Source organism: Lissotriton helveticus, chromosome 1_1, assembly GCF_964261635.1.
Source record: "Lissotriton helveticus chromosome 1_1, aLisHel1.1, whole genome shotgun sequence".
In the NCBI taxonomy this organism is placed as follows: Eukaryota; Metazoa; Chordata; class Amphibia; order Caudata; family Salamandridae; genus Lissotriton; species Lissotriton helveticus.
In genome coordinates this window covers 1331831955-1331856627 of record NC_136057.1, presented here as the reverse complement: position 1 = coordinate 1331856627, position 24673 = coordinate 1331831955, and the positions used below count along the sequence as shown (strand labels likewise).

Below are 24673 nucleotides of genomic sequence, written 5' to 3'. Positions count from 1 at the left end.
TTTAGAACATTCTGCCCTCTAGGGGCGGAATGTTCTAATAGCCTTACAGCCCTTCGTAGCTGGGCTATATTGGCCATTAAAGTCCCGCTACCTTGTTAAAGGCCCTCGCTTTCGGCTCAGGCCATTAACCCTGTAGCGGGCCTTTAATGGCCGGTATTGCTCACTACGGCGGGCCACAAGGTTATATCATTTATCATTTTTGTTACCCAAGTGTTATTGTCCACAGGCCTGGACTTTAACGTGGTGAATGTTATTAACACCCTCTACAGAGGGTGATAACAGCTGTCAATTGCCTGCTCCAGAATTAGGGGCCTGAGCCATGTCGAGGACACAAAGGAAGGGACGTGCAGTTTATTAGCTGTTAACTCCCAACAGCACACATCCTTCTAACCTTACCCTACCAAGGCAGACAAAGAGGCAAATATGCCCTGTCTTGATTGTCCCAGTGTCATACTGCCACTGAACTTATAATGGAGGCAAACAACAATAGTTAGTGTTGGCATTCTGATTGGCTGAACCAATCAAAATATTGCAAGCTGAGTAGCACACAAACTGCACAACAATAATAAAGTTATTCATATTAATGACAACAATTATGCTAGCAAGAATAGCAATGACAAAAATAACAGTAATAGCAAAATATTAATATTAATGATAAAAATAATAATAGTACATAGAGGAATAGCTGGTAAGATACAAAAGCAAATGGCCTGATTTAAAAAGAACCTCTGCAGTCGTGGCAGAGACTCACTGTGTGAAACTGCAGGGTGGAGATCCCTCTACGACTACGAAGGCTCCGCCACAACTGCAGAGACTCCGCCATGACTACTGAGCCTCTTTGTGACTCAGGCCCTGAGTGATTACAACCTGCAGCCCGCAGGCTCAAATCCCTTGAGCGCCCAGACAGAGATCCTTCTGAACTCGATAAATGAATGACTGGTGCAAAGCTACAAAATGGCAACCAGTCTATAAAAACATTTTGTCATTGTTGGTGATGTTGTTGCTGTTATTATTATTATTATTATCATTATTGTTGTTAATATTATCATTATTGTTGTTATTATTATCATTATTGTTAAGGTTTATTATTGTTATTAGTAGTAGTAGTAGTAGTGGTGGTAGTAGCGGTATTATTATCATTATTGTTGTTATTATTAATACTGTTATTAGTAGTAGTACTAGTAGCGGTAGTAGTGGTAGTAAAGATTAATCATGATATCAATTGCAGCATCTTCAGACCCTCACTGGTGAGTAGACATGCTTTATAAGATCACTGATTGATTGATTGATTGAGACACAGGCTAGAATTTCTGTGGAGTGACAGGTAGACCATAATATCGGATGCAGAGTGATAGAGTGACATGATTTCTCATGTTTCTTTAAGTTTCTTCTCACCTGAACAATATGCAGTAGTTTTCCAAGCTCTGATCTCGCGCTCTGGGGATCATTCTCCTTCAGCTTCACCGATGTCCTCTCGATCCCATTGAGAACCAAAGCTTTGGCCTCATCAAATTGCTCAGAATCAAAATGAAACTGCTGGTTGAAGTAGTTTTTGAAGTCCACCAGGACATTATGTGAGGCGATTTTATCCAGTGCATCTACCAATCCAACTGATGGCACAGTTCCTCCGTAGTATTGGTCGATTAACACCTCAGCACTGAGCACTTTCACCTGGAGAACATTGAAGACATGACTTTCACTAAAGAATTCAAGATGGAACTTGACAAGTTTTTGCCCAAACCATCAATTTAAAATGTGTAGATTATTGAAGGAAAACCTCTCATGACACTGTCACGCTAATGAACATTGAATGCCACTAGTCCATCATAGTCTAAAAAGGCCAGGGCCATGACAGGTTTCCGAGATTGGAATACCACTGGCTATATAACTCATGCAATTATTATTAATTAGATGCATATGTATTTTATGTGGCTACCCTCAAAATCTGACAAATATATTGCAATCCTGGACCTATGCTTGTCACTTGTGTATCATCAATAACTCTGATAATAACTCCTCATACACTTGCCATAAACTATATGTCTGATATCTGTTTCGTTGTATCTTATCTTGATTGGTTAAGTCGGTGTTGTGCTCTAAACTTAACCTTAAATAATTTTGAAGATCAGATGAGAAGGGTCATAACAATAGAGCAGTTATGCCTTTGTCTACACTTACTCAACAATACAAATCCCTTCAGTTACTTTGATTGCTAAGGCCACTATTGAAGTTGTACTTAATTATAGTACAGCCACAACCAAATTGCTTTCCGCAAGGTAAGTATTTGTGATGAGCACAACCATAAACAGCAACACGTAAAAGTGGTGCAAGTAAATAGAGTGAAAGAATGTCTAGTGACAACTAAGACAAAATGAATTACATTTTGTGTATAAGGTTAACCAAATCAAAAAATGCAAACCTAAAATACACATACAAATGTATTTTTCAACAACTACATTGCTTGGAGCACGCAACTAAACGTTGGTGAACAAATTGGCACAAACAAGTTATTTCAAAGCCAGACAAAAAAGAAGCAGAAGGAAACCACCAATCCAAGTCTGACTATCTGTGTCTTTAGATGCCAGGTAGTGGTGTAATTAGTAGGCCTGGGCTGAGTTTGCGGAGTTCCGCGACGTGGAACTCTGTAAAGTTACAAAAAAACTCCACTGCTCTACATCGTAGTGCATTACATCGCACTGTTTGTACTGACTTTTAGCACTGGATGTTTATCCCATGCTGTAAAATCATCGCAAATGGCACCACGTGCAGTGCAAGAGGGCGATACTTCTTACTGCTGCTTAAACAGAAGTTCTGGCAGCAACTTCAACAGGAATGAAAGCTTTCTCAATGTGAGCGGTAGCGACCATCTACGACCATCCGAGTTGAGAAATCTCACTGGGAGGTAGTCTAGCACTGGATTTAACTTGCTCACGCTCGGCAACTTAACACTGGCGAGTGTTAGTGAGGAAACAACTCTGCTCCGCGGAGCAGAGTTTTTGAAACACCGCCCAGTCCTAGTAAGAAGTGCCTTGAGTTCTTTACAGATGTCTTCTACGTTTTGGGTGTTTACCGTAAATGAGATTGTGTAGATGTTTGGATGATTCTCCTAGACCCACAACACCAAACATAACATAAAATAAAAACATAACAAAAAGTAAACAACAGAAAGTTAACACATTAATGCTAAAACATAATGCAACTGTAATGTTTATCAGTGTTAGTGTGCTTTGTTTTTAGGTTTTTTTATTACGTTGTAAAGTGAAATGGGTGTGTTGGTTTTCTGCTTTGTTGTGTTACTGTGTTGTTAATTCATGTTAATTTTCATGTGTGACCTTTTGCTAGTGTAGTCTGAGAATATCAAATTCGAAATACCAACAGGGAAGATAATCAATACCATAATATCGAGAGATAAAATACAAAAGAACTTCCACTTGCTAGGAGAGAGAAAAAATACAAAAGTGAGAATTAGGGAAGGGCTGAACAAAGAAAGTAGTTTGGAATGTTGACAGAAGGCAAAAAAGAAAATCACAGCATTCAGTTTAAATAAATTAATAATATTCACATTAACCCAGCACTAAAACGAGGAGTGAAAATTTTACACCAACCCTTAACTTAATTGTACCCCTTTCTGTAAATCTATCCCTAGCTCTTTTGCCAAAACAAAATCTAAAGAGACAATATTGGTATTTGTAATCTTAACATTATTAGTACCCCTAAACCAAAGGCTGCCCCTAAAACTAACCCAAACTCGAACCCCATCCATAACAATGACCTAACCAATAATTAACAAATTCTTTACCTAACCCCACATTTTGAAATTCTCAATTTAAACCTAATCCTAACTCAACCCATAGCCATAAACCTATCCCTAACCATATTACAAATACTATATCTAAAGATACAATAACTGTAACCATTAAAAAAAGCATAACTCTAAACCAAATCCTAATCCTGATCCTAAACCTAAAACTAAGCAAAACTCGAACTCAAAATTTAACCTAATCATAACGATAACTTTTATCTCAAGAACACAGTATTACAATGGATGGTTTTAGTAAGTGATTGTTTCTCTTTTTGGAAGGAGAATACATGGGGCTATACTGACCAGTAAAAATGTGTGATGCAAACTGTTCTCTGTAATAAGGAAATTGCACCGTGAAATCGCTAAGCAATGAGACCAAGCTGAACCCCAACCGTTTCCAAACTCTATCCCTAGCAATAAACTGTGAATTCATAAATCTAACCCTAACAATCTCCAACACTAATCTTAGCAGGAGGGATAACTCCATCCATATATGTAACCCAAATCCTAATCAGAATTCTTAGACGTTTAAAACTAACATGAATCCCATAACTGACTCTAATCCTAATTCCAAGACCATCCCTAACACAAAACTTTACTCAGCCCCAAGCCTAGAATCTACACTGCTCATCTGCTCATCTTTGGCCACCTCCACTTACACTAGCCCTGCTGCTCTAGTTCACTCTACAGCACTGGTTCACAAACTGTGGGTTCTGTGATGAGCCGATTTTTGGTGGGTCATGAAAGTCCTAGCAATAAATAAAGATATCTTGTCACATTTCCTGCACTTCAATGACATAGGTAAAATGTCAGGCTACGCCTTCTGACAAATTGCTGGCTATTTCTTTTAATATGGGTATTGTTGTTTACAACTCCACTAACTTTACAGTCAGAAAAAGAAGAGGAAAGTGAATTATATAGCAATGTTGCTGGAGTCCAGAGAGTGGGAAAGGTTGTACAATTTTGTAGCACACAACAAAACCTGAAAGGATGTATTGTTTTGTAAAACACAGCAAAATGTAAACACCTGTAAATGTACTGCACACATTCAGCAGTTTAGAAAGCAAAAATAAAGATTTTTTTTCAATTCATTTCCACACAATATCATTTGTGTGCAACATAATTTTATCAATAAAACTGTATGTCTGTGTAAATTAGTGAGCATTTCAATGGAAAATGTGTTGTCTGTTAATGACTACACCATTTTTTAGTTACATTTAAAAATTGTCTGCCTCGTGTCCATTAAAACTAGGTGAATCAAAAAAGTTTGTTGCATTTAAAAGTGGGCTGTAGTTCTAAAAAGTTTGGGAATTACTGCTCTAAAGGGGAGGAGCCAAGATAGTCGCCTGTGAGGCTTTGTCTAACTAAAGGTCTGACACTGATCCAATTCAGCTGCACTTTCAAAGTAAATGCCTTGTCAGAAAATGCCCTAGTTTTACTTCATGCTAGCCTGCTACTCCAGTCGTCTGAAACAGCTAGAAATGTTGCTAATCACTCTGCCAGACAGAAATAAAACAAAAAACATCACTTGCTACTGTGTTGATTATAAACACATAAATCCATACATCTATACTTATGTTGACACATGTTATACGGTCAACAAGGTCATGAAGCCCTAGTGACACCTAACAGTGACAAAAAACCTCAGTTAAAGTAGATGGAACACAGCCATTACAACGCTGTCTTTATCATGTAATGACTTTACAACAAATGGTTCACCACCCAATGCCTTTACCATGCATGCTTTTTACCATGCACATGCCTTTACGATGCATACCTTCACTACACCTGCCTCCAAAGCAAGGTAAGCATATTTAAGATAATTATATATGTCTGTGTGTGTCTGTGTGGTTGCGTGTGCGTGTATAACTTTTCCCATAGAAGAACCATATTATTTTTTGCTAATAACTTTTCGTTGTTTGACAACATTTTCAGCTATTTCAGCTACTGTCTGAAAAGTTTTGGGGTGATTCATCAAGTAGGGGAAGAGAGAAAAGTGGGGCCCCAAAACACATTTTGTAATTTTTGAACACGGCTATAGCCCAAACCGCTGAATGATTTCACAACGAATTTGCCCGAAAGATAGAATTTGGTCCCGAAATTTGGTGTAAATCTGTTCAGTAGTTTTGGAGTTAATAAAGGAAAACAACATTTGTATATCTAGGGACATAAATCCTTTGTGGGTCCACTTGCGGGGGATTTAAGCCGAAGGACAATCAATTACACCCCCTCACACACCAATATCAATATGGTTGGCTGCATGCCGGGGGGCTACTGCAGGGCCTGGCCAAAGGTGTTTTTAGGGATTAGGGGTGGGTAGGCTTATAGCCTTTTTTAGCCTTTAGGGTGGTTAAGTGTACATGGTGGTAAGGGTATTTTTGAGGCTTAGGGATAGGTAGGGGTATATATAGGGTGGTAAGGGCATTTTTAGGGTTTAGGGGTCGGTAAGAGTATAGGGTGGCAAATAGAAAAGGAGGGTTTGGGGGCTTCCAACAATAAAGCACAAATGTAATTTAAAAATATTACTAATTTAAAATGACATGAAATGAAGGGTCAAAAATCTTTGTATGTCTGGATGATTGGGTAAACAAAAGGCTCAAGAGACTCGAGCAGGAGCACTAATTAAAAGAAAGTGGGCCAAATGTACAATGAAGTGGAGGAGAGAGGCGTTAGTCTTTGTGGCTTAACACCTCTCTTTTTCACTTCTGAAACGTAAGACTGCACCATGTTTACAAGAATGTGGTGCAGCCTTGCGTTTCCCCCAGCAATGGTGCTAGGTTTAGCAACTTAGCGCCAATGCAGGCACCCTTGCAGTGATGTCATGAGTGATGTCACTGACCATGTCATGAGTGATGTAATATGTGACATCAGCAGTGCATTGCGGGGGCTGGAGTTTTAGTTAGCTGAACTAATTATAACAGGGGAATTTCTCTGGTTTTGTATGAGTGAAATATAACGCCCTGAAACCTATGGTTTTTTCGGAGAATTTCTAAGGTTTTTTTTAAATGCTAATTTCTAACTATAACGTGCCTGAAACCTATGTTTTTTTCAGTGAATATATATATATATATATATATATATATATATATATATATATATATATATATATATATATATATATATATTAGTTAGGATTTTTTCTCTATGGGTTTTTTGAAAATTCTATGTCTAATAACTTTGGCGTTTGTGGACGGAATTGGCTGAAATTTTCAGGAAAATTTGGGGGGGGTTCGTCCAGTGGGGGCCGAGAAAAAAGGGGGGTCCCAAAACGTGTTAAAAACGTGTTTTTAACATTGAGTTTTCCATAGGGCGGTTGGCCTCACTTTTAGCCCGAACGGCTGAATGGATTTGCACGAAACTTGGCAAAATTGTAGGGACTGGTAGCCCGATGTGCCTTTTGTAGGTCTCAATATATGTGCTCCAGTGGATTTTGAGAAATTAACGTTTAAAAAAAGATATATATCTGTAACAGCGGACCGGGCAGCGGCCCAGGACGCGTACTTTTCGCGCAACGGAGCTTTGTGAAGCGAAGCTGATTGGTTCTCTGGCGTCTGTCAAAATTCCAAACAGTCCGTAGCGGCCGCCATCTTGTCTCTCGGTAGGATCGAGAGACAAGAGGAGGCCAAAGCGAAGGGGCAAATGACCATAAGGGGGAATAGTAGATCCTCGCTGACCCCCTAGGTTTGATGTGGAGGTTTTAAAAGGGCCCCGCGGGGCAAAAAAAAAAAATAATAATAATAATCGAACGGCTGAATGGATTTGCACGAAACTTGGCAAAATTGTAGGGACTGGTAGCCCGATGTGCCTTTGCTAGGTCTCAATATATGTGCTCCAGTGGATTTTGAGAAATTAACGTTCAAAAAAAGATATATATCTGTAACAGCGCTCCGCCTCGCGTAACGGAGGTTTGCGAAGCGGATTGGTCATTCTGTCACTGGGCTATAGTTGGGCTACATCTGGCTGATATTTGGGCTACATTTGTTTTTTTGTGTGTCTGGCGGCCATCTTTGGGCTACATTGGGCTACATTGGGCTTCATTGGGCTACATTGGGCTACATTTGGGCTCCAACATATATATAGGCCAATGTAGCCCAATATATATTTTTCAAAGTTAATTTTCGTAAAAACCACTGGAGCATATATCTTGAGACATAGCAAAGGCACATCGGGCTACCAGTCCCTACAATTTTGCCAAGTTTCGTGCAAATCCATTCAGCCGTTCGAGCTAAAAGTGAGTCCAACCGCCCTATGGAAATGAAGGAAATGAATGGGTAATTTGTAATTAGCAAATAGCTAATCGCAAACTAGGAATGGTAAAGAATCGCTATTTATTCCTTAAAGTTCGCTATTTAGGAAATGCAAAAAACTTTGATGATACATATGGCGGTTCATCTCTAACAAGATAAGAAGCATAGGGATACATTTATGATGACTGGCGCATCACCAGGGATGTGTTAGTCATTCTGTGCCGCTGTTCCGTCACCTATGGTGTGCTGCATTTACAATGCGGCGCATCATGGGGCAAAAACAGCACAGATGCGTGATGTATCTGTGCCGTAAAGGTGGCGCATTGCTGGAGTTGTATCGCAAGTGTGATGAAGCTCCAGCAAGGGTCGGGGGTGCCCCTGTCGCAGGGTTTCTGTTCTCACACAGAACTGTGGACAGAGGATTGGAACCTCGGCGAATTAGGGTGTCCCAAAACTCACGTTAGTAATCAAAAACTCCTTAGCAAGCTAGGTACAGTGTCACATTGGATATAACAAACTCTCAATGTTTAGACAATCCAGAATATGAACTTATAGTACCTCAGGATACGTGGAACTCATGAACAGTCGGTCGTTATATATTTCTTAGAAACCAGAACATGGAGTTAAGAAGAACACATGTGTATTTGAAATGTTTATTTACTAATGCCGTCTTCTGAGGCGTAGTATCTTAGATTATACAAGTACACATATTATCAGTAGCAAAATTACCAGCATAGTCAGTAGTACATAAAAAGCGAATGGTGACAGTATGTTAACATGCTGTAAATGAATAAGAGTTAGCAACACTTATAAGCAGCCGCGGGCCGTGGAGGGAGTTACGGTGAGGCAGGGAGGCGGGGAGGGGGAGAAGCAGGGTGGAGAATACAAGTACACATATTATCAGTAGCAAAATTACCAGCATAGTCAGTAGTACATAAAAAGCGAATGGTGACAGTATGTTAACATGCTGTAAATGAATAAGAGTTAGCAACACTTATAAGCAGCCGCGGGCCGTGGAGGGAGTTACGGTGGGGCAGGGAGGCGGGGAGGGGGAGGGGCAAGGTAGAGAGGGCTCCACCCTGCTTCTCCCCCTCCCCGCCTCCCTGCCTCACCGTAACTCCCTCCACGGCCCGCGGCTGCTTATATCTCACCCTCCCTAATACACATATTATATTATTTGCTAAGAAGGTCTCTTTGTGTTGGTTTAGGGCGTGCCCATACTTTAGTGTCTTAGATTTGAAGGAATCACATCAGCATACACCAGCTCTCTCTTCATGTGAACCGCATCAACTGTTGTGTATGTGTGTTCGGCAAAGCAATATAAAACCCGCCTCATGCCCAGAATTGGCAGAAGTTGCACTTATGTTATGAGTATGAAGTCGTGGAGATCAGACCTCATAACAATTCTGTATCGTGTTGTTCTTGAAACTTTAGCACTCGCTGTACAGATATAGTTTAACAAGCAAAGCAGATAGTAGAGCAATAACATATTATTCTCATGTAAACCACGATGAACTACTAGGTGGAAAGCTAAAGCAACAACTAAGTGTCGTGTGCAGAAGTTGCAAAAAAGGAAAAATGGCGTTTAAACCGGTAATGAGCCCATGCTAACTTAACACGGTGTAAAGATATCCAGGACCTAGATGACACCTCCCCATGATCCGGAAACGAACTGAATAAGATAATAGAAGTGCCATCTCATGAGAGTAGATTGCAAGTTTATATGTGGACGGTCGGCAAGGTAAAGCATTAAAAACTAGGAAAATTTAATGCTAAAGAAAAATAAAACAGCCAAGTACTTTATCGAGTCTTAAGCCAATAGGCAAGGTAAATAATAAAAACTTGACAAATAAGTCAATGAATTGTCAATGAAATGCTAGTACTCAGCATATCAAACATGAAAAAGGTCTATGACATAACTGTGTATGCAAAATAAGCTGCAACAGCCTCCAATAGGAAGTCACCGTCTTCATCCGAAAACAGTTCAGCCATCCAATTTAAAAGCGGAAAAGAACATACGGGCTCTCCCAGCACCGGATCCTCTATCACCATCAGAGGACAGCTCGGTGGGTTTTCAAGAAAGCTCTGTTCCAAGAAAGACTGTGCTGCCGCCAGTAAATTCCAGGGACCAAGTAGTCCATGCATCAATGCCACAGCCATAATCCTTTCGCCAGGACAAACCAACTCGTGAGTAATGATAGGAGTCATCAGCTGATTAAAGTCGACGTCAGGAGAAACCGGTCCGCAGAGACACAAATCAATGGCCCAATCGAAATCACAGGTCAGGCAGTGAAATACAGGCTGGACACAGGTGAAGTAGGAGAATCGAAAAGATAATCCATATGCCGTGCTTAATATCGCCAACGGCATTGTGCCATAATATTCTAGCATGCGATTGCGGAACAGTGTCAGCAGCTGCAGGGTGGGAGGTTGCATAGGAGGGACATCCATATTTAAAAATGTAAAAAAGCACAAGAGCGTCCGCTGGTAATGCAAGTAAAGATGCCAATCCACGAACCAGAGTGGAGAAAATAGAATGAAAGGAAGCAGGGATGACTCCAAAGATTTTCTCAAATGAAGTCACGAGACCACTGGTAACAACTTTAAAAAAGTGCGCCAGGGTCTTTGTGGAGGATGCGTTAAAGATAGTCGGAACCATCTTGCTGAAATTGAAAGGCAAATCTGAATTAAAAGTATTCCTTTTATCGTAACAGTAAGTGAACGGGTTATTTGCTGCAGAAATGTTCTATTTCCTCCCACACATGAACATAGGGAGTTTTCAATCTGGCCACAAATACCAACCTTGGGACAGATTTCAACGGCATGGCAAGAATAAGAGCTCTTTTGTCTCAGAGAGAGGTGGCCTTGAGTTCGGCCCGTGAAACTTTCGTGCTTCACATAGCGAACACCCGTACAGAGGTGCAGACCCTTTTCAATTAACTCAGAACAATCTTCATTATTGAGCATCAAATAACTACCATTTTCCAACAACTTGAACGTGGGGATGATAGCAGGAACTGGCGTGCCTTGCAACACGCAAGCCATATTTGGTCGGTGTTTGTTGCATGAACCGTGTAACTGTATGTGCCTACACATTAGTGAATGATCTGGCGTCTCAGTGCATTCCTCTCCATTCAGATAAACTTCTTGATCATCTTTGAAACATCTGTATGTGTATGGAAGCGACCAGACCTCATGAAGAAAAGCACTACCTAAAGGTTCATAACAACCTATTGGTATATATTTCATACAATTTGAAAACTTATATAAAGCAAAAGGCAGCGTTATTAAACCGTGGATAAGGCACGTTGCCAAAAAACCCGCAATCCTCTGCTGATGATGTCACTGAGCATGTCATGAATGATGTAATATGTGACATCATCAGCAGTGGATTACGGGTAATAGTATCTCTAGTTTACTCCCCTATAGCTGTCTTTCTTTTAACATAAGTGTCTGTTTCCTTCCCTTATACTTACTGTTTTTGGTTCGCTTCTAGTTCGCGTACCGGCGAGCGAACTGGGAAGCGAACTAAGAGAAATAGAGGTTGGCACAGTTCCAAATATTGTACCAATTTTTTAATAACGGGGAGGTAGTTCTGAAAAGAACTTTTTTTTTATTGTTTTTGTTGTTTTATATTTTTTTTATTATTTTTCGGAACATTTTTTTACTTTTTTTGAATTTTTCTGAGGTTTTATATTTTTTTGGGTTTTTCTTGGAGGGGGCAATGAAAACGATTCATTGTAAAGGGCTCAACAGGAGCAACAAAACAAAAAATGAAGTATTTATTATTTTGGGCGTTTCGTACAAACTTGCATATGATAGTCAATAGCTCTGTTGATCAGAGTGATGCTTTTTTCTCCGTAGGAAATGAATCCATCGCAAAATACGCAGGTGTGTTTTACTTCACCAAATTTCATTTGTATATTTGGCACCATCTCCCTGCCCTCTGGTCCCGTTACTTCCGGTACAACAGATCTTCTGGCCATAATAGGGAGATTATCTAGGTCGTTCCGAAACTGTGCAGCACTGTAGTTGTTAGGATGCCACCTAGTCATATGGCGATGCATTGTGTAGTTTCCGAAACTGTATTTTTTCTCGGTTCCTCTGGACAGTCTATCTTGACATATAAGGCAAGTTACGTATCTTGCATTTACTTTTTTCTGACCTTTGGGAATTTTAAAAAATTGCCAAATGAAGTTTTCTTTCCGGTGAGACGTCTTGGGCTGCTCAGGCAAAAACTGCCTCTCTTCGTGCTCGTCGTCCTGTTCCTCTTCTTCCTCTTCTTGTTGAATTATAACTTGAGCAGGTGGTCCACTCTTCCTTGGATGTGGTGGAGGTGGTGGGGAAGCACCAGCTGAAGCTACTAAAGAAGCCATTGCTCAGTGATCACAAAGGGTCTTTCTCTCACAATGATGAAAGTCAGAGTGAGGAAAGAAGGAGGGATTTTCATCATTTGGGAAAAACAAGAGTTCTCAACCAATCAAAAGTGTTCATTTTAGATTATATGACCTAGTCTTACATCATTAGGAAACCAAAAGTGAAATGAACCAATGAAAAGTGTTATTACCAAGTCACATGACTTGCTGTGTTTACGTTAAGCGCTTTGCAGGGCCTCACGGTTTGCTTCCAGAAACCTGCGCTTTGCGACTCGCTTCGCGTACCAGTTCGCTAACGTAGCACGTCATATGACGTATCACGCGACAACGTGGAACGTCATGCGGACGGGAGGCGTCACGATGTTGTTTTCTAACGCGGCACTTGCGGTAAAGAAACGTTTACCGGCTCGCGGTCTATTTCGCGGCATCAAGGTCAGCTAACGGGAAGCTTCCCGATTCGCGAAGCGGGAACGTAGAAAAAAAAATATTAAAAAAAAAAAATTATTCATAAACATATAAAATATATTTTTGGATTTAAAGAAGAATATATTTTACAGCTACAGATATTAGCTGTTAAAAAACCAATGAAATTCACAGAAAAAACCATAGGTTATAGACCATATATAGTTAGGAATTAGCATTTACAAAACCTTGAAAATTCACTGAAAAAACCATAGGTTATAGACCATATATAGTTAGGAATTAGCATTTAGAAAACCTTATTTTACTCACACAAAACCATTGAAATTCCATATATAGTTAGTTGCACTAACTATATATCGCGCACCCGCAATCCACTGCTGATGATGTCACATATTACATCATTCATGACATGGTCAGTGACATCACTGATGACATCACTGATGACATCTCAAATGACATCACTGATGATATCTCATTTGACATCAATGGTCACATCAATGATGATATCATTAATGTGACAATACAATGCATCTCCTCACACTTTAATATAACCTCTGTTACACCCAGTGTTAAATACAGAGTATAATTTTTGAAACCATTGACACACCAATACTAGTTACTACATACGCACTCACTGATTCCTACGTCTACACACACATTCACTCATTCACCCATACAATCATTCATACATACAATCACTCATCTTTACAACACTATCATATGCACTCATACACCTATACAGACACTCACACTCTGCCACTCATCCATGGAGTTACTCACACACCTCGTCAGTCCTGTAAAGAATCAATCACAGTTCCATTTTCTAATCTACACAGTTAAACATAGAGTACCTTACATTTTCAAACATATACTAACACATACTTACTCTCTTATAGAATCACTGATACAAGTACACATTGATCTGCACAGAGTCACACACCTCCCAGCCAGCCATACACACACTCAGTCTCCCATACAAATACTTGTGCAACCAATCAATAACCCATATAGCTACTTATATAGCTACTGATCAACACATGCAGCAGCTTGCACAACAACAGACATGCTGATGCACACTTTCAGACAGTTTAGTCACTAACCCGTGCATTTAGTAAGACGCATTTAATCACTCACTCATACAGTCAATCACGCACCTACTAAAACCTTCATTCAGACACTTATACATCCACTCATTCTTCAATATGTAAAACATATTTAAACTTTACAGAAACACATAATCACTGGATGTTGTCATCAGTGATGTCATTTGAGATGTCATCAGTGATGTCATCAGTGATGTCATCAGTGATGTCACTGACCATGTCATGAATGATGTAATATGTGACATCATCAGCAGTGGATTGCGGGTGCGCGATATATAGTTAGTGCAACTAACTATATATGGAATTTCAATGGTTTTGTGTGAGTAAAATAAGGTTTTCTAAATGCTAATTCCTAACTATATATGGTCTATAACCTATGGTTTTTTCAGTGAATTTTCAAGGTTTTGTAAATGCTAATTCCTAACTATATATGGTCTATAACCTATGGTTTTTTCTGTGAATATATATATATATATATCCTTATCACAACAGCACTCCAGTACGCTCTCAGTAAATGTCAGCCAGCCAGCTCATATTCCAAGGGTGTTTATTCCATAGTTTTATGGAATAAACACCCTTGGAATATGAGCTGGCTGGCTGACGTTTACTGAGAGCGTACTGGAGTGCTGTTGTGATAAGGATTAATTACCGGCGTGAGGCGCCCGTTACGTACGCCACGTCCCTCGGGGCAGCAGGAAGTCGGAAGGAGTGCTCTTTGTAAATTAATATATATATGCCTCATTAACGTTATGTGACCAAGGCCTCTGGGCAGGCCGAAACGTTATGCTGTTGGCGAAAATTGGAAAATAAATAATTCACCTTAAGCTTGGGTCAGCTCTCGCTTCTTATCTCCGGTGGTCTCCTTTTTTGGGGGAGTACTCCTGGAGGTTTTGGTTCGAGGTCTTTTGCAATATATTATATATATATATATATATATATATATATATATATATATATATATATATTATCTACTGGCGATAGCCAGTAGGTATATATAGTTAGGATTGTTTTCCATTGGGAAATCGCAACATTCTATTGGGAATAACTTTGGCGCGGGTTGAGGAATCTTCCAGAAATTTTCCTTAACTTTGCCGCTCCTTCCCTGAAAGTTTGGGGGGGGATTCGTCAAGCGGGGGCCGAGATAAAAGGGGGGTCCCAAAACATGTTTTCCCCATGTTAATTTCCATAGGGCGGTTGGACTCACTTTTAGCCCGAACGGCTGAATGGTTTTCCACCAAACTTGGCAAAATTGTAGGGACTGGTAGCCCGATGTGCCTTTGCTATGTGTCAAGATATGTGCTCCAGTGGTTTTTACGAAAATTAACTTTGAAAAAATATATATTGGGCTATATATATGTTAGAGCCCAAATGTAGCCCAGTGTAGCCCAATGTAGCCCAATGTAGCCCAAAGATGGCCACCAGAGACAAAAAAAACAAATGTAGCCCAAATATCAGCCAGATGTAGCCCAACTATAGCCCAATGACAGAATGTCCCAGAGTGTTCTAAAGAACAACTAGAACGCTAACAGTCTTACTTATGACAAAAGTATGGCACACCTGAAGTCATCTTGATTGGAATAAAGTGGTAACACTTAATGCATTTAATTTGAAAAGGAACAAAATGAGGGGTTTCATTTTGCCATAGAAATTTTATATATATATATATATACATATTCACTGAAAAACCATAGGTTACACACCAGTTATAGTTAGCATTTAAAAAACCTTTGAAATTCACTGAAAGAACCATAGGTTTCAGGCCTTATATAGTTAGGAATCAGCATTTAAAAAACCTTTGAAATTCACTGAAAAAAACATAGGTTTCAGGCCTTATATAGTTAGGAATTAGCATTTAAAAAAACCTTTGAAATTCACTGAAAAAACCATAGGTTTCAGGAGTTATATAGTTAGGGATTCGTTTTTAAAAAACCTTTGAAATTCACTCAAAAAACTATAAGTTTTAGTGGTGTTATAGTTAGCTGGACATTTTACTCATACAAAACCAATGAAATTGCTCCTATATAGTTAGTTGTACTAACTATATTTCGCGCACCCGCAATCCACTGCTGATGATGTCACATATTAGATCATTCATGACATGGTCAGTGACATCACTGATGACATCTCAAATGACATCACTGATGACATCACTGATCACATCATCCACGTGACAATCACACACACCTTTTCATACACTATTACAATTTTTCATCACTGTTTGTAAAATAGAGTATCATATTTAAATCCATTGTCACAGCAATACAAGTATCTAAAAATCCACTCAGTGATTCAGAGATGTATACACACATCTAATCACTTACCTATGGATTCACTCATACATGCTGTCAATGAACAATAGAACACTATCAAAAATACTTATACATCTATCGACATTAAACAACAGCACGCATCCTATTCACATATGAAGTCATCCTACTCACTTATGCAAACAATGGATCATACTTACATATTTACTTAGCAAAACACTTATACAAACACCACTTCTTCTATTCATTTAGATAGTAAGTCATACTTAGTGAATTATAAAATCATTATTACAAGTATACAGTTATCCATACAGTCACTCACACAATCATTGTGTCTTATGTATACTTATTTATATACAACAACTGACACATACACTGCCTTTTATTTTTCTAGTTTGTTGGACCTGTACCTTTGAGAAATATATTTTCTCATCACCACACCCATAAAGAGATTCCCTCACCCAAACTGTTAGAACATGTAGTTTTAACTTCATATATCTACTGAATCAACTATTCACACATCTTTGGACAGTCACACACACCCCACCGAACCACACACACTTTCACACTCCCATACAAATACTCAGTTAACTAATCAATAACTAATATAGACTTTCACATAGCTAGTAACCAACTGTAGAATCAGTTTACACAACAACTGACAAAGTGATACAGATATTCACACAGTTTAGTCACTATCCACTATATTTAGTGAGACATTATAAATTGGTCAAGTAAACAGTCAATTACACTGCTACTAAATCCTCCATCCAAATATTTATTTATATATATTCACTCATTCTTCAATGTAAATTGCTATATATATAATGCATATTTAAATAACGAAGCAAACCACATTCACTGGATGATGTGATCAGTGATGTCATCAGTGATGTCATTTGAGATGTCATCAGTGATGTCACTGACCATGTCATGAATGATCTAATATGTGACATCATCAGCAGTGGATTGCGGGTGCGCGAAATATAGTTAGTACAACTAACTATATAGGAGCAATTTCATTTTTTTTGTATGAGTAAAATGTCCAGCTAACTATAACACCACTAAAACTTATAGTTTTTTGAGTGAATTTCAAAGGTTTTTTAAAAACTAATTCCTAACTATATAACTCCTGAAACCTATGGTTTTTTCAGTGAATATATATATATATATATATATATATATATATATATATATATATATATATTCACTGAAAAAACCATAGGTTATAGACCATATATAGTTAGGAATTAGCATTTACAAAACCTTGAAAATTCACTGAAAAAACCATAGGTTATAGACCATATATAGTTAGGAATTAGCATTTACAAAACCTTGAAAATTCACTGAAAAAACCATAGGTTATAGACCATATATAGTTAGGAATTAGCATTTAAAAAACCTTATTTTACTCACACAAAACCATTGAAATTCCATATATAGTTAGTTGCACTAACTATATATTGCGCACCCGCAATCCACTGCTGATCATGTCACATATTACATCATTCATGACATGGTCAGTGACATCACTGATGACATCACTGATGACATCTCAAATGACATCACTGATGACATCTCATTTGACATCATTCTTGTGCTAATACGATAAACCTCTTCAGACTCTAATATAACCTTAGATACACTCAGTGTATACAGACACTCACACACTGACATCTCAAATGACATCACTGATGACATCACTGATGACAACATCCAGTGACTGTATGTTTCTGTAAAGTTAAAATATGTCTTACATATTGAAGAATGAGTGGATGTATAAGTGTCTGGATGAAGGATTTAGTAGGTGCGTGACTGACTGTATGAGTGAGTGATTAAATGTGTCTCACTGAATGCATGGGTTAGTGACTAAACTGTCTTAATTTGTGCATCATTATGTCTGTTGTTCTGTAAACTGCTGCATGTGTTGATCATTAGCTATACGAGAGGCTATATGTGTTATTAATTGGTTGCCCAAGTATTTCTATGGGAGATTGAGTTTGTGTGGGGGTGGCTGGAAGGTGTGTGACTCTATGCATAGATGTGTGAGCAGTTTATTCACTAGGTGTATGAGTTCAAGAGTGCATGTGGAAACAGCTACATGGGCAGTTGACTGTGTGCATGAGTGTATTGATGAGTGAATGGATATCTCAATGCTACATGTCATAGTAAGTACATATGTAAAACACAGTACATGTGAGAGTTGGCATATATAAATAACTGTGCATGAGAGCCACTGAATGAGTGAGTGGTTGTATCGATCATTGTGAACTTGTATCAGGGATTGTATAGGAGAGTAAATATGTGTTAGTATATGTTTCAATAAGTAAGGTGTGTTTAACTGTATAGTTGAAGAAATGGAGGTGAGATTGTTTCTTTGCATGACTGACTGGGTGTGTGAGTAACTCCATGGATGAGTGGCAGTGTGTGAGTGTCTGTATACACTGAGTGTATCTAAGGTTATATTAGAGTCTGAAGAGGTTTATCGTATTAGCACAAGAATGATGTCAAATGAGATGTCATCAGTGATGTCATCAGTGATGTCATTTGAGATGTCATCAGTGATGTCATCAGTGATGTCACTGACCATGTCATGAATGATGTAATATGTGACATGATCAGCAGTGGATTGCGGGTGCGCAATATATAGTTAGTGCAACTAACTATATATGGAATTTCAATGGTTTTGTGTGAGTAAAATAAGGTTTTTTAAATGCTAATTCCTAACTATATATGGTCTATAACCTATGTTTTTTTCAGTGAATTTTCAAGGTTTTGTAAATGCTAATTCCTAACTATATATGGTCTATAACCTATGGTTTTTTCAGTGAATTTTCAAGGTTTTGTAAATGCTAATTCCTAACTATATATGGTCTATAACCTATGGTTTTTTCAGTGAATTTCAATGGTTTTTTAATAGCAAATATCATAAGCTGTCGAATGTCAAGTACGTGGTAAGTGAAAACATTTTCGTGTTTATGCACACTGATCTGCTTTGAATGGTGCCCCCCCTCCTCATTTCTATTAGGAGTACTCTCTCTTTGCAGATAGTGAAAGGTAGTTAACGCAGGCCTTTGCCCCCGTTGTAATCCGTCGTGCCTGCTTCTCTCTCCATTTGATTGATTGTTATCCAAGTATTTACTGTTTTAGAATTAGTTCTCTTTGGTTCATTCTCTATTTACAAACAAACACAGAGTCGCAATACTCTGTTTAGTCTTTGCAGATAACGAAAAATCGTGTAAAAAAAAAAAGAAAAGGAATCGAGCAAAATCAGTAGGCCACTAATGGGATCTCTTTTTGACCTCGCTAAAATAGAAACATTAGGAACAACCCCTCATGACAAATACAAAACTAGTGAGATGAACTGAACTCCACACAATGATGGCTGCAAAACAGCTCGGCTCCGCCACCCACCCCGCCCAAAATAACGATAAAGAACGGCTGCCATGATTGGTTGCGGAATGACCACGACGGAGCTACGAAATGGTGCTGCTCTCATGCTAACCCCAGCTTCAGTCTGAAACATCCAGAAACACTGTAGACTACCAATTCGATCAGTTCCGGTAGCGCCCCAATGTAACCCGGTAGAGAAGAACTAGCCCTCCCCTCTTTGACTGATGGTTCTTGTTGCCTGTCCCTTCTGTTGTCATTTAACAGAACTATTTAGCCTGCTGAAAGGGGTTGTGTTCCGACCGCTGGTTGGTGGAGACATTTTGACTATATTCTTGACCTGCGTTGTCGCGTAATGCGTCATATGACGCGCCGCGTTAGCGCATCCGGAAGTCATCCGGGGCGCGCAGCGCGTAACGTAAGCATAACAAGTCATGTGACTTGTTAATAAAACTTTTCATTGGTTCATTTTACTTTTCTTATTGTAATGATGAAAGGCTTGGTCATATGACCTAAAAATTACGCTTTTCATTACTTCCGAACATTATTTTTTCTTAAATATATGTTATAATGTTCCAGGCTAATGTACTTTCCCGGAAATTTTACAACTGTCCTGCAAGTAAAATATATTCTTTTTTCGAGAAAAAGAGCGTTTCTTCGTCCCAGGACGGAGCCGTTGAGCAAAAGAGGGTCGACCTGCTGTCTTAGTCGCCGATACGCCTGAATATGAGATACTTATCGATCACTTTATGTTGCAGGAATAGAAAACACAACAGCCCTTGACCATTTATCTTTACTGCGTTCCTTCGTATTATACCTTTTACCCTTCATGTAATTGGTCTGCTTTATTTCACTTGCCTTTTAATGATTCTAAAACAGTCACTATTATTAAAAACTTTACCAATGTATATACTACTACCATGTTTTCTTTTAAAAACCTTTATTGTGAAAATTTCATTATACAAATACGAGCCTATAACCACGTGGGCCTGCCACAGAGCAAACTGTAATCGTATATGATGAATAGACATTTACACTGTAGAGGAACGTAACGGGCGGGCCATTAGGTTGCAAGAACTAAGGTGTCTAACAGTTACGGAATCGGTGGACGTACATTTTATAATTAAAATACGACAGGGCCAGTTACAATAAAATTATCTAGATATACATTTGCGGGCAAGTACCATGGGTGACGTTAATTCGAACTTTCAACAGTACAGTAATCAATAACACATCAGAACTTAATATCAATAGGGATGTCGAAATAGTCAATCAATTCTCGTCCCCGCCCGCCATGTGCTTCAAAACTGCATACGTATCTCGTGATTTCAAGGTTCTGCAACCAGTACACAACAAGTAGTTACGAGTCCCATTTATTCCGGCGCCATTTTGGGCGAGGACGGGCAGGTCCAGGATATAGTCAAAATGTCTCTACCAACCATCGACTATGATGATGTTTATATGCTGTATGTAACACTCATCTGTCCACATGAAATTAATTTGCCACAATCTAAACATGTCATTTTAATCTTTCCAAAGTTCTTCTAAATATTTGGGACCGTTTCCCTTGCCTCTGAAGCTCTCAGTGCCACTTCTTTGATGAATGTACTAGCAGGTCAGGGGTTCTCCTCCAAATCTCTCTTTTATGCAGCACTATAATTAATTGGTGCCACCTCTCCATATGACGATGCATGGTATAGTTACCACAACTATATTTTTTTTCGGTTCCTCTGGAGAGTTCATCGTGGCAGATGAAGCGTGTAACGTACCGGGCATTTACCTTTTTTTGCATGTACAGGAAAGGAAAAAAAAATCGAGCGTCCGAGTTCTAAGGTTTCCCAGGGCCATTTTAGTGGACCAGGCCCAAATCCAAAGAACAGGCCGCCATTTTGAGAGTCCTCTTGCAGCCGCCTGTCGCTGTAGCATCAAGAGCAGCCGAAACTCAGCTGAATGGCAACTGAAACGGTAAAGGGGCCCCCTACTACAGCAGACGAGCCTCCACCTAGGAAGGCCCATTCACGCCGGCTCCCCCCCCCTTCGGGCACCCCACGCCGTTATTCGGAGCAGTATTGTAGGATGGCCACACCAGTGCGGCAACTTGCTAGACATCACCTCGGTGGTAACCGAATCTCAACGCCTTGTGGTGTCTTCTATTCAAAAAACATTGTTATGCTGCCTTCGACCTATTCGCCGCAAGTGCGCACACAACTCAACTGCATAGCTTGCTAGACACCACCTCGGTGCCATCCGGATCTTGGAATCTCAGCACCTTTTGGTGTCTTCTCTTCAGAAAATATTGTTGCGCTGCCTTTGGCCCCATTCGTACATCAGTCCGCTACTGACGCCATCTCACAGGCTAATGGGGCGCCCCACGCCGACTTTCAGCATTGTAGAATGACCACACCAGTACAGCAACTTGCTAGACATCACCTCGGTGCCATCCGGATCTCGGCGCCCCACTGCAGATGAAGTGCCTCTCAACTATGAAACCACCACGGTGACATCCGGATCTTGGCGCGTTGTGCTGCCTTCGGCCTATTCGCACATCGGTCCGCTACTGACGCCATCTCACAGGCTAATGGGGCGACCCACGCCGAGTTTCAGCATTGTAGGATGACCACACCAGTACAGCAACTTGCTAGACATCACCTCGGTGCCATCCGAATCTTGGCATCTCAACGCCTAGTGGTATCTTCCATACAAAAAATATTGTTACGCTGCCTTTGGCCCCATTCGCACATCAGTCCGCAACTTAGACATCACCTCGGTGCCATCCGGATCTTGGCATCTCAGCGCCTTGTGGTGTCAGTCAGAAAATATTGTTGCGCTGCCTTTGGCCCCATTCACACATCGGTCCGCTACTGACGCCATCTCACAGGCCAACGGGGCGCCCCACGCCGACTTTCAACATTGTAGGATGGCCACAGAAGTGCGACAACTTACTAGACACCACCTCGGTGCCATCCGGATCTTGGCGCGTTGTGCTGCCTTCGGCCTATTCGCACATCGGTCCGCTACTGACGCCATCTCACAGGCCAACGGGGCGCCCCACGCCGACTTTCAGCATTGTTGGATGGCCACACCAGTGCGGCAACTTACTAGACACCACCTCGGTGCCATCCGGATCTTGGCGCGCTGTGCTGCCTTCGGCCTATTCGCACATCGGTCCGCTACTGACGCAAACTCACAGGCCAACGGGGCGCCCCACGCCGACTTTCAGCATTGTAGGATGGCCACACCAGTGCTGCAACTTGCTGGACACCACCTCGGTGCCATCCGGATCTTGGCGCGTTGTATTGCCTTCGGCCTATTCGCACATCGGTCCGCTACTGACGCCGCCTCACGTGCCAACGTATTTTCTCCGCATTTTATACCCTATGCCGCATAACAGGTCATGTGACTTGTTTATAAAACTTTTCATTGGTTCATTTTACTTTTGGTTTCCTAATGATGGAAGGCTTGATCATATGACCTAAAAACAACACTTTTCATTGGATGAAAACTTTTTTTTTTCCCCCAAACGATGAAAGCCCCACCTTGTTTCTGGATGTTTCAGACTAAACTGGCGTCAGCATGAGAGCACCACCATCTCGTAGCTCCGTCGTGGTCATTCCGCGAGCAATCATGGCAGCCGCTCCCCACCAGAAGCCTGCAGGAGTCGGGGCCCCCAAAACTTTTGATGAATTCTCAAGGCGGAGGGGACGCTTTCGAGAATGGGGTCCAAGACCTAGCAGACAAGCGTCCGATTTCCAAGGTGTCCCAGGGCCATTTCAGTGGACCAGGCCCAAAAAGGAAAGAGCCTGCCGCCATTTTGAGAGTCCTGTGACAGCCGCCTATCGCTGCACCGCAAGAGTGGGCGCAACTCAGCTGAATTGCGGCTTTTGACACAGTGGACCAAAAACGGACGGAATGGCAACTGAAACGGTAAAGGGGCGCCCCACTACAACAGATGACACTCCACCTTGAGAGGCCCGTTCACGCCGCCTCCCCCGGGGCGCCCCACGCCGTTATTCGGAGCAGCATTGTAGGATACCAAAACCAGTGCGGCAACTTACTGGACATCACCTTGGTGCCATCGTTCTGCTGCCTTGGAACTATTCGCACAACAGTTTGCTACTGATGACCCACCCCCCGCGACGCCCCACGCCGTTATTTGCTGGGTGGCAACTTACTAGACATCACTTTCGTGTCATCTAGATTTCGGCGCGTTCTGCTGCCTTGGAACTATTCGCACAACAGTTTGCTACTGATGACCCACCCCCCGCGACGCCCCACGCTGGAAATCTGGACGTTGTGCTGCATTGGGACTATTCGCACAGCCGACCGCTACTTCGTTGTTTTTCCCTAAAAATGTTTATATGTTATTACTATTTTTGTTTTCTTGTATATATTTATAAATTATTAAAGTTTTATAATCTTACTACTTTGTCGGAGTGCTATATATTTTTAATGTGACACATAATTGTAAAAACTTTGATGTACAAAGAGTCATCCCTGGAATCTTCCGCTTCACGCTCGGTCCCCTCCCCAATCACAATACAGGATGGTTTTCAGATAATAGCAACGCTTCTGCTGTGACGGATCTCATCGAGTGTGGGCCTTGATCTACTATAACTCCTTTGAAGAGGGGTGATTCTTTACAGCTGTGGCCATAAACTACATCTGCAGGGCTAGCTGATAGCCTAGGACCGGCCTGGACAATCGGACAGAGAGGAAAAGGAGTGTCAGAGGGTGCGGTAGTGAATAGGGCGAAAGGGAGGTGTCGGGCGGGCACAGGGTGTGATTCTCAGGGAAGAGCAGCGCAGATGGGGGGAGGTTTATTACCCATGCATAAGACAGAGAGCGGGGGTGACCACTGCCTGGGTGAGATGCTTGCGAGGGTGGGGAGCCATGCTAAGGATCGACAGCGTGCACAGAGTGGGTCTGGTCAAGGCATCTAAAATGGCTGCCGTGCACGACAAAAGTGTGGCATTTGAAAAAAGACAAGATGGCGCAGACAATGTTTTTCAACACTTCCTGATTTCCTTCGAATCGAACGTTAACAGACGTTGGGGCATATTACCAA

The 24673-nt window shown here is 40.7% G+C and overlaps 1 protein-coding gene across 1 annotated transcript in view; it reads right to left on the bottom strand.

Annotated features, from left to right (window-relative positions):
- LOC144763972 (von Willebrand factor A domain-containing protein 7-like) overlaps window positions 1-24673 on the bottom strand; it is a 262295-nt gene that overhangs the window by 179259 nt on the left and 58363 nt on the right. Inside the window, exon 2 of the mRNA XM_078650071.1 lies at window positions 1396-1671. Within this exon, the coding sequence (XP_078506197.1) occupies window positions 1396-1671 (276 nt within the window). The remainder of the gene's footprint in view (window positions 1-1395; window positions 1672-24673) is intronic.